We start from the raw sequence: 12,216 nt of genomic DNA, 5'->3' as shown, positions 1-12,216 counted from the left end.
AGGGAATAAGGAGATCATACTCTCCCCATTCCCTCCTGTGGCTATGTAGTAACTTGAAGAAATGAAGGGTTTGGATTCAAATCCTGACCCTGCTGATTTTTAGTTATATGACCTTGGGCAATATACATAACCTCTCTGAGTCTTAGTTTTCCTAACTGTAAAATGGGACTAATAATACCTTACCTCATAGGGATCTTAAAAAGACTAAATGAGATAGCAAAAGTAAAATGTTTTACACAGTGCCTAGCATATGGCAAATTGTCAATAAATACAAGTAGTATTATTAATCTCATTGTCCTGGTGATGCTTCTGAGGCATTTTAGATTTGTAGCAAAGAGTGTACTTCTGTTTTAGAAATTTACAAATAGGCAAGCGCCCTGCACCTCCCAAGTATGTCTGTGGTATATAAGTATCTTGACTTCTAATCCCAGAGATAGGGGAACCCTGCTGAAGAAATTAATGATGTCCCATTAAATTAGGATTCCATTTTCCTCATACTTGTTTTTCACTCAACATTTCATTCATTAATTCATTTAACAATGCATTCATTCAACAATTCATTCATTCACATGAAGATGTATTGCCAAAATTAGCAGTGCCTAGCCTTTAATAACCTGTAATGCTATAAATAAACAAGCAAATATTTTGAGATGCATGGTTAACAGATGGTCATATGGTCTCTACATTTTGCCCTTCTTTCTCAGAGTAACTGATTTTAGAAACAAAATAAACAACAAAACCTTACTTACCATTTTATGGCAACAAAGGCTTTGGGACCGCCATTCCAAATATTCTATAGTGCTTGAAATGGGTTGTTGTGACTAGTTTTTTCCCCCATTTCCTTCAATTGTCACCTTGTTTGGAATGCTAATGCTTATTCACAAATGATAATAAACAAATATAAAGTGACTTTACTGTTCTCATCTCTCTTCAGAAGTAAAGTTATTGTAGGGCAATTTTGCCAATTGGAGAGTTTATAGAATAAGGAAAACACTGTAATTTTCAAGAAAATAAAACAAATTACTCAATACATGGCATCTTTAAGAAATAGTTTTCATCAGTGTCTAAGAAATAAGTCTAGAAATTTGGAAAAAATATATTCAGGAAGACTCTTAAACTTCCTTCAGTTTCTTAGAGTCTTAGATGAAGAGTTAACAGTTGATTGCCAAGAGCAATACCATATTTCTTTAGCAGAGGAGAGTTCATGGTATATGTATTTGCTGTTACACCCCAATAAAACAAATACAATGACCGATCTAGTTTTTCATATGCTCACAGAGTTACCATATAATTAAAATCATCACCGGCTCTTTGCAGGCTATAGAAAATTTTGCCCTCACAGTGAAAGAAATGGCTCAGATGTTACAGTCCTTTGGAACTGAACTGGCTGAGACAGAACTACCAGATGATATTCCCTCAATAGAAGAAATTTTGGCAATTCGTGCAGAAAGGTATCATCTATTGAAGGTATGTCTGATAGAGCTAACAAACAAAAGATTTCCATGGTCTTCCTTTTTCTAGAGAGGTGTTTATTATCTCCATTTTACACTGGCTGTTGCATAAAGGGAGATAAAAGACATTTATATATTTTAAAACTATAAAAATATACTTTATAAAAGACTGTCCTGGATATGTTAGACCTAAGTGTCCCCTCTGTAAATGGTGTATTAATTTGAGAAGTTATTTAAAAATATCTTATAAATGCTGCAGAAAAAGAAATATAGTCTTTTGTTTTGTTTTACTATGTGCAGTCATGCACTGCATAAGGTTGTTTTGATCAGTGATGAACTGCATATGACAGTAGTCCCATAAGATTATACCATGTTTTTACTGTACCTTTTCTATGTTTAGATACACAAATGTATACCATTGTGTTACAACTGCCTACAGTATGCCTACAACTGTCTACAGTATATAGTACAGTAACATGCTGTACAGGTTTGTAGCTTAGGAGCAATAGGCTATACCCTGTAGCCTAGGTGTCTACTAGGCTATCCATCTAGGTCTGTGTAAACGCAGTCTGTGATGTTCACAAAATGATGAAATCACCTAACAATGCATTTCTCGGAACATATACCCAACATTAAGTGATGTATGACTGTATTTTTTATTTTTGATGAGGAGTCAGGAAGCCGAGTTTCTTGTCCCATCTCTGCTGTGAGCTAGCATTGTGACCAAGGCTAACATTGCTCAATTGATTCTAAGTTCTCTTCTCTGCAGAATACTAGGTCTTGATGTTTCCTACAGTAGACCAAGGGTTGCAAATTGGTTGTGCTCTCCTACCCAGGTCTTTGTGGAGTGCTGCTTTGTGAAGGATTTTGAAGTGCAATTCAGATAATCAGCAAGTATTTTTTGGATCTACTTTCTTCAGAAAATTTAAGAATAATCTGAACAAGCACTGGGCATTCATATAACTCGTCTCTTTCATCTGATAATAGACATGCTGTGTGCATTAGAAGATTAAAGCTGTATATAGAGATATGTGTTTAAATTAAAAAGATAAACTGAATTTTTTTCCAACTTTTATTTTAGATCCAGAGGGTACATGTGCAGGTTTGTTACATGGATAAATTGTGGGATGCTGAGGTTTGGTGTATGAATGATCCTGTCGCCCAGGTAGTGAGCATAGTACCAGATAGGTAGTTTTTCAACACTCTCCCTCCTCCCACCCTCCTTCCTCTAGTAGTCCCCACTGTCTATTGTTCCCATCTTTATGTCCATGTGTACCTAATGTTTAGCTCCCATTTGTGAGAACATGCAGTATTTGGTTTCCTGTTCCTGCATTAATTTGCTTAGAATAATGACCTACAGCTGCATCCATGTTGCTGCAAAGGACATGATCTCATTCTTTTTTATGACTGTATAGTATTCCATGGTGTATATGTACCACATTTTCTTTATACAGTCCACCATTGATGGGCACCTAGGTTGATTCCATGTTTCTGCTGTTGTGAATAGTGCTGCAATGACATATGAGGGCATGTGTCTTTTGGTAGAACAATTTGTTTTCCTTTGGGTATAAACCCAGTAATGGGAATGCTGGGTTGAATGGTATTCTGTTTTAAGCTCTTTGAGAAATCTCCAGACTGCTTTCCACAGTGATTGAACTAATTTACATCTCCAACAAGTATGTGTCAGTGTTCCCTTTTCTCTGTAGCCTCGCCGTATCTGTTATTTTTTGTCTTTTTAATAATAGCCATTTTGACTGATGTGAGATGGTATCTCGTTGTGGTTTGATTTGCAAGAAACTGACCTCTTGAATCACAGTCTACAAACAAAACTCTGTCCAAGGAAAGAAGCTCTGTTCTTCATGAACTGCATGTTGTTGGGCAATTTGCTTACCTTTTCTGAGTTGCAGTTTCTATATCTTTACAATGAGGTTGATGATGCATCATACCTCGTAGGATTGTTGTGAAGATGAAATGAGGCAAAGAAAGTGATGTATGTATAACAATGTTCGGTGCCTTGCTGGTCCTTCATAAATATTGGCTTTTAATTTTGATGTTATTCCCCATATTGGTGATGGTGTCGTGGAATCTGTTCTCAGAATAAATGTACACCAAAACTTTTGCTTACAATTTCAAGGGACTCTTGCACCACCTGAAAGAAATCTTAAATCACTCTTGGATGTCTGAGAAAGGTCTATATTGTTACACCACCCACTGAGTTTAAGCCCTTCTGAATAGAGGCATATACTTATTGATGAATTAATTAAACCTAAATGTGAAGTGAAATAAGACTTAAGGCAGGGAGTGATTGGTAACAATTAAAGATTAGTAGCAAAGACATTTAACTGTATCTGAGTATGCATGAAGTATTATTTGCAATTGTATGCTTTCTACTGTGGTGGTTTTTATTGTTCTACTGCTGCTTTATTTGAGCTCATTAAAAGTGTTAGCAGAACAGTGGCAGGTGCAGTGGTACATATCTGTTGTCCCAGCTACACGGGAACCTGAGGCAGGAGAATTGCTTGAGTCCAGGAGTTTGGGTCCAGCCTGGGCAACATAGCAAGACCCCATCTCTAAAAAAGTAAATGAAAATAAATAAAATATTAGCAGAATAGGATGGACTGGATTGGAACTTTCTACCACTTAGAGAAGGAGGCTACAAATAGAGCACATGGTACTTCTGCCCATGAGGATCTTATAAAAACATTAATTGCAACATCCATCTCTAAGGCAAGGGGTTCTTGGATCTTCATAGCTTTTAGATTTTGTGGCACTGAGATTTTGAAATTTTGTGAATTTTCAGAGAGCTATGAAAGCAAAGGCCATTCTAGAATTAACTGTTTCTAGTCTTCAGGCCATAGTTGTATGCTTCCTTCCCATCACATCATTCAGGTTAGATTACTAATTAGCTGATACTCCTTTTGTGTCTTTGGACAGAATGATATTACAGCTGTAACCAAAGAAGGAAAAGTTCTGCTAACAAATCTGGAAGTGCCTGACACTGAAGGAGCTGTCAGTTCAAGACTAGAATGTCATCAGCAAATAAGTGGTGACTGGCAAACTATTAATAAGTGAGTACTCTCTTTTTGGTTTAGAGTTACTTATTTTATATTTTGAAAGGCAATTACACATTTTGCTGCAATATGTTAAGTGTTAAAATATTCCTGGACCTCTGGAAATCTGAGAACTTATTTCTAGGTTGTCCTACAGAGATGATTTTGCTTGTGTGTCTCTACAGGTAGAACCAAGTGTCATGGGCTATGACTTTGCCTATAATTCTTAATGTCCAGACTGTGCTTATCTACGTATTTACAAAACAGATAGTTGCATTTAGGAATTTATTTGAGTTTTCTTTGTTAAGGTTGCTGACTCAAGTACATGATATGGAAACAGCTTTTGATGGATTTTGGGAAAACATCAATTAAAATGGAGCAGTATCTGCAATGGAAGTTTGAGCAGATTTTCAACCAGGTCAGGTTAAAATCATTTCTTTGTACACCTTTTTTCATTACACCAGAGTTTTTACTCCTTAATCATGAGAAGTCCGTCTTGCAAGATGCCATTTATAGCCTACAAAAGGAAAAAAAAAAGGAGGCAAAGTAATGGAACCTTGGCTTAGACTGATAGAAAATCTCTACTAAAATTCTGAGACTTCTACTTTTTCAGCTTACTCATTTCCTTTGAGAAATGTATCAAACTGCCAATTATATATGACAGGGAACAAGTTACTCTCTACTTTTAGGTTTGTTTTTCAATTTATCTTAGATCTAAAGGCGTGTTCAAGGTTAATGAGGTGGCTTTCCAAAGGAATAATACCAGCTTCTTTCTTGGTTTTTAAATCCCCATGTACTATGCTGACATATTTAATATGACCCTACAAGCTTTTTATTTTCTGATCCAGGGAGTTGTATTCCTATGAAAAGACCTGAGGAGATGAAATTAATATAAGGTTAATAAATAATAAAAATATATTCCAATTTGGACCCCTCCTGGAAAATCCGATCATATATGGTCAAGATGCGATAGATTGTAGTTTCTTTTCCTTTTATCGGTCATGTTAATCTTCTCCAGTCTCTCTTCTGATAGTATATACTTCACCAGAGAGTCAAGGGAAACTTCACTTCTTCTCTCTTGCAGGTGCCCAACGGTTGTTCTGCCGTGAATGGGCCGGTTAGCTTGCTTTGTCAGAGGTTTCAGTTACTCATCATGAGTTAGGTTTGGAGGTGCACTGACTCTGGACCACAGGGCTCAGTTGAATGCCTCTGGTGTTTTCCCGATCCTATTGATTCAAACATCTATTGAAATGTTCCCCATGAACCTCCCCTTTAAGAACAGAATAGGTCAAGTTGCTCTTGGTCCTCTAGTATTTGTGTTTCTTTCTCCATCTCCAACTGAATACACATGAAAATAGCACTTTCTGAGCCATACCCATTATGCTTGAACTTACATTATTAATTATGCATCCATACCAAATCCTTGTCCAGTGGTTATGTTCTGATCTCCCCAAGCATAATTCCTGTCTTAATCAATATTGTTGTTTGTTCTTAGATTATAATCTCATGACGTTGGTTTATCTCATAGTGCATGTGACAGGTTCCGTATGTCTAGAAAACATGGGGCCTTAAAAAAAAAAGGACATAGGAAACAATAAACTTACAGAAAGATTGCAAATATAAGAACAAATAGAAATACCCATATACCTTATACCTTATTCCCAGATTAACTTAATGATAGTATTTTACTCCATTTGCTTTATTATTTGTATTCCCTCCCTCATATATATACAGATAATATTTTTTTCTGATCTGACAAATAATATATTTTCTGACCCATTTGAGTGTAAGTTGCACACATGATGGCCCTTTCCCCCTAAATACTTCCATTTTTTCTAGTAATAGGGATATTCTGTTATATGACTGTAGTACAGTTATCAGATTTAGTACATTTAAGAATGCAATACTTTTATATTATCTACCATTGGTATTTCAGTTTTATCAGTTGACTCAGTCAAGTCTTTCATAGCATTTATTTTTCCTTCAGAATCGGATCCTATATAGGGTCCAGTCTTGCATTGTCTTGTGTCTTTAGTGTCCTTGAACCTAGAATCTTGAATCTTTCCACAGCCTTTCTTTGTCTTTTATGACTCTGACATTTTGAAAAATATAGTCTTTTTTTTTGAGACAGTTCTGTCTCCCAGGCTGGAGTACCATGACACAATCATAGCTACTGCAGCCTCAAACTCCTAGGCTTAAGCCATCCTCCCCCCTCAGTCTTCCAAGTAGCTGAGACTACAGGTACGCACCACCATGCCTGGCTAACTTTTTAAGTTTTGTGGGGATGGGATCTCATTGTGTTGCCCAGGCTGGTCTGCAACTCCTAGGCTCAAACAATCCTCCCACCTCAGCCTCCCAAAGTGCTGAGATTCCAGGCATGAGCTATAAGGACTCATGCCTAGCCATAGGCCCTTTTTAAATACATTTTCCTTCATTTGGAGTTTGTTGGACATCTTCTCATGATTCTATTTAGTATATATGACCAACTAGAATACCACATTAGTGAAGTGTCCTTCTTAAGGGATCATATCTGTTAAGTGAATGATGCCTACCTCCCTCTTATTGTCAATGTGGATTCTGATTACCTATTCAGGGTGTTGTTGAATTTCTCCACTGTAAAGCTACTTTTACTCCCCTTCTAACTAGTAGGAAAAGTGTGGGGAGAAAATTTAAGGTTATGCAAATATCCTGCTTGTCATCAAAATTTCCCCATAAATTTAGCATCAACTGATGATGCTTGCCTGGACAAATCTTTGCTATGATGGTTGCAAAATAATGATTATTTTCAACCCCCATGTCCAGTCCACATTTATCAGTCCACACTAGGCATTCTACTAAAGCAAGAGCCCTCCCTTCTCTCCATTTATTTATTTGATTCAAAGATTTTTACTTATTCATTTTTAAAATTTTCAACTTTTATTTTAGATTCAAGGCATACACGTGTACATTTGTTACATGGGTATACTGTGTAATGCTGAGATTTGAGATGTGAATGATGCCATTACTCAGGTAGTGAGCATAGTATCCAATAGTTAGTTTTTAAGCCCTTGGCTTCCTCCTTTTCCCCCTTTTAGTAGTCTCCAGCATTTATTGTTCCTATCTTTATGTCTATGTGTAACCAATGCTTAACTTCCACTTATAAGTGATAACATGCTGTGTTTGGTTTTCAGTTTCTGTGTTACTTTGCTTAGGATAATGGCCTCCAACTGCATCATGTTGCTGCAAAAGACATGATTTTGTTTTTTTTTTTATGGCTGCATAGTGTTCCATGATGCATTTGTACCACATTTTCTTTATCCAGTCCATCATTGATGGGCACCTGGGCTGATTCCAGGTCTTTGCTATTGTGAATAGTGCTGCAATGAACATACAATTGTATTGTCTTTTTGATAGAATGATTTATTTTCCATTGGGTATATACTCAGTAATGGGATTGCTGGGTCAAATGGTAGTTCTGCCTTAAGTTCTTAAATATTCAGGATGCCTTCCACAGTGGCTGAACTAATTTACTTTCCCACCAACAGTGTATCAGTGTTCCCTTCTCTCCACAGCCTCATCAGTGTCTGTTCCTTTTTGTCTCTTTAATAATAGCCATTCTGACTGATGTGAGATGGTATCTCATTTGATTTGCATTTCTCTGATGGTTAGTGATATTGAGCATTTTCTCATGTTTGTTGGCAATTTGTATGTCTCCTTTTGAGAAATATCTGTTCATGTCCTCTGCTCACTTTTTAACGGAGTTATTAGTTTTTTGCTTGTTGAATTGTTTAAGTTCCTTAGAGATTCTGGATATTAGATTTTTGTCAGATGCATAGTTCAGGAATATTTGCTCCCCTTCTGTAGGCTGTCTGTTTACTCTGTTGATAGCTTCTTTTGTTATGCAGAAGCTCTTTAGTTTAGTTAGGTTCCACGTATCAATTTTTGTATTTGTTGAAATTGCTTTTGAGATTTTAGTCATAAATTCTTTCCCAAGGCCAATGTCCAGAATGGTGTTTCCTAACCTTTCTCCCAAGATTCTTGTAGATTGAGGTCTTATATTTAGATCTTTAATGCCCTTAGTTCCATTGTTATATATGGTGAAAGGTAGGGGTCCAGTTTACTCTTCTTTATATGATTAACCAGCTATCTCAGCACCATTTGTTGAATAGGGAGTCCTTTCCCCTTGATTATTTTGGTTGATTTTGTAAAAGATAAGATGGTTGTAGGTGCGTGGCTTTATTTCTGGGTTCTCTATTCTGTTCTATTGGTCTAAGTGTCTGTTTTTGTACCAGGACTATGTTGTTTTGGTATAGTTTGATGTCGGGTAATACGTTATTTCTGGCTTTGTTCTTTTTGCTTAGGATTGCTCTGGCTATTTGAGCTCTTTTGTGGTTCCATATGAATTTTAGAATAGTTCTTCTAATTCTGTGAAAAAGTATGTTGGTAGTTTGATAGGAATAGCATTGAATCGGCAGATTGTTTTGGACAGTATGGCCATTTGAATGATAGTGATTCTTCAAATCTATGAGCATAGAATGTTTTTTCCATTTGTTTATGTCATCTATGATTTCTTTCAGCAGTGTTTTGTAGGTCTCCTTATAGAGATTTTTCTCTTCCTTGGGCTACATGTATTACTAGGTATTTTATTCTTTTTGTAGGTCATTGTAAATGAAATTGCATTCTTGATTTGGCTTTCAGCTTGAATATTGTTGGTGTATAGAAACTACAGTAAAGCTACTGATTTTTGTACATTGATTTTGTATCGTAAAACTTCCCTGAAGTTGTTTATCAATTCTAGGAGCCTTTTGGTAGTCTTTAGTGTTTTCTAGGTATAGAATCATATCATCAGCAGAGAAAGATGATTTGGCTTCTTTTCTGATTCCTGGTTTTTAGATGGTTTATAATTTATTAGTGTTCTTGAGTATTTTGGTGTTTCAAACTGCTGCTGTGTCCTTGTGACGTGCTCCCACATTTAAATAAATCACTTTCTTACTTTCTGGCATAAAAATATATTCCAAGTTCATCTTGTACCTATTCTGCCTCAACCCTGGAATCAGTTATTTCCTTGAGGAGCCCTGGTTTCTTTTTCTGGGAAATGATATTAAAGACCAAGATCTGGGTGGGAGATGTGCTTATTGCTTCTAGAGGGCTTTTGCTTTTAGGGTAATTCACCAGAGAGCTGGGGAATGATGAAAAAAAAACTTAGATGAAAATTCTCAGGTAAGATTTTTAGATGTTGGCTCTCTCTATATATTTATACATACCTCACATGTATACATTTATGCAAATACATGTCCTCATACACAAACCTACACATGTACATGGTGATCTTTTTAATTATGAGTACACGTTGATATCTATGAGGTTAAATTTTAACAGATTATAGCTATTTCGGAATAAAATCAATACAATTATTTTTTTTTTTGTATGTGCAGTTTCTCCATGTCAATATTTTCATTTAAAAGCATTTTGTATAAAACTTGATCATAAGAACAATTTTTATGTTTTTAAAACCTCTTTGTTTCCTATTTTTAGCTTGTGACTGAAGTTGAATTTCTATTAAACCAACAAGCAGAACTGGCTGATGTAACAGGGACTATAGCTCAAGTAAAACAAAAAATAAAAAAATTGGAAAACTTAGATGAAAATTCTCAGGTAAGATTGTGTTTTAGGTGTTTGCTATATTATACAGTATAATAGTTATTTTTTGGTGGGAGTAGGTAGTATAGACTCTTATTATTAATTTCTTTATTTTTATTTTTCCATGGGTTACTGGAGTATAGGTGGTATTTGGTTACATGAGTAAGTTCTTTAGTGGTGATTTGTGAGATTTTAGTGCACTCATCACCCAAGCAGTATACACTGCACCCTATTTGTAGTCTTTTATCCCTCACCCTCCTCTCATCATAACAACATTCTGTATATTAGGCACAATTATATTGGTCTATATTCTGCTTTGTTCAATGCAGGCCAGAGGTGACACTACAGATATATCCTGTAGTTGTAAAAGGAGGTCGCTGAGACAATGGCGTGAACTGTTTCAAGCCCACCAATAGGAATAAGGGCATAAATTATTTTGGAGAAGCTAGAAAAATGTGTATCAAGAATGATATATGGTGCTTGGAAATGATGGAAACATACAGGAACATGATTCCTTAAATGCCCACTTTAGGATATATGCAATTTAATTAAATGGAGACTCACGTAGACATTTCTACTTATTCTTACTATCTGTGACCTTGAGTAAATTCATTTCTAATCTTCAGTGTCTTCACCTATAAACTGGGGATAAAATGACCTACTTTGCAGAGCAATTGTGAATATTCATTTAAATGTATATAAAGCGCCTGGCACAGCACTGGGTTGTATAGTAAGTACTCAAAGGAGGCAGTTTTCATTATTCCTGCTAGTCTTAAAGTTTGGACTAATGGCTTTGATACTTAAAAAACTCTAGCTTTTATGTGATAGCAAGGCCATGCTTTTATGTGAGAGCAAGGCCATGCTTTTAAGATGAATTCTCAGCATACAAGCAGATTTATGGGTGAACCATGAGTATGTGAAAACAAATATTGAAGAAGCAACAGTTATGATAACTAGTTCTGGAATTATGCTTGTAGAGCTCTGTGATCATGGGACAATTTACATATCCCTATGGTATAGTAGAAAGAGGAGGCGAACTGGTTTGGAAATTAAGGGGGACTTCATTTTTTTACATGTAATAATTTTTCATTTCTAATTGTGGTAAAAACACATAACATGAAATTTGCCATCTTAATCATTTTTAAGTGTTCAGTTCAGTAGTGATAAGTAAATTCGCATTGCTGTGCAACAGCTCCAGAACTTTTTCATCTTATAATATTGAAACTGTATACCCATTAGACAACAGCTCTCCATTTTAAACCTGGTTTTCTCACTAGGTAGAGAGGCCAGTCACTTCCTCATCCTGGGTTTCAGTTTTATTTATTTTATTTTGACAAACATTTCTTGAACTCCTACTATGTTTGAGTCTCTCCACTGTGGGGAGTGAGTAGTTGACAGAGTGGAGGCAACGTCACTAAAGGTCATTTTTCTGACATAGAAACCCTGTGACTTCAGGTATGTGAAGTAGTCCAGGTACATAGCAACGCTGATGAGATTTCTAAGGCTGAGATGATATGAAATACATTTGACTGGTGTGTATACCTCATTTATTATAGGTGGTTCTATTCTAAATACACACATATTAGAAGAAAAAAATCTCATCCGCGTTCTGGGTATGATGTGAAATTTTCAGTTTCTATAACCAGAAATGCATGAGCTTCTAATGACATCACTGCTACAGCTAATTATTATAACTGTAAGATAACTGTAAGGTTTTGTGTTTTTTTTTTTGTTGTTGTTGTTTTTTTTTTTTTTTTTTTTTTTGTTTTGCAGCCTGAAGGAGTAGACATCAAATTGTATTTGTGGCAATGTATCCTTCTTGCTCAGAGATCATGTATTCATTATTTTGTTTCTTTGTTACAATCAGGAGCTGTTATCAAAGGCCCAGTTTGTGATATTACATGGACACAAGCTTGCAGCAAATCACCATTATGCACTTGATTTAATCTGCCAGAGGTGCAATGAGCTACGTTACCTTTCTGATATTTTGGTTAATGAGATAAAAGCAAAACGGATACAACTCAGCAGGACCTTCAAAATGCATAAACTCCTACAGCAGGTAGTGTAATGGGAAATGATCCATTTCTGAAAAGGAA

General features: G+C 35.9%; 1 protein-coding gene across 1 annotated transcript in view; it reads left to right on the top strand.

Moving 5' to 3' along the window:
• Positions 1-12,216, top strand: part of MCF2 (MCF.2 cell line derived transforming sequence) — a 110,331-nt gene that overhangs the window by 65,345 nt on the left and 32,770 nt on the right. The window contains 6 exon segments of the mRNA XM_017872189.1: positions 1,318-1,467; positions 4,386-4,519; positions 4,810-4,863; positions 4,865-4,919; positions 10,016-10,135; positions 11,988-12,179. Coding sequence (XP_017727678.1) covers positions 1,318-1,467; positions 4,386-4,519; positions 4,810-4,863; positions 4,865-4,919; positions 10,016-10,135; positions 11,988-12,179 — 705 coding nt within the window.

Source organism: Rhinopithecus bieti, unplaced genomic scaffold (assembly GCF_001698545.2).
Source record: "Rhinopithecus bieti isolate Rb0 unplaced genomic scaffold, ASM169854v2 scaffold_7062, whole genome shotgun sequence".
Lineage (NCBI taxonomy): Eukaryota > Metazoa > Chordata > Mammalia > Primates > Cercopithecidae > Rhinopithecus > Rhinopithecus bieti.
This window is presented reverse-complemented; position numbering and strand designations above follow the sequence as displayed.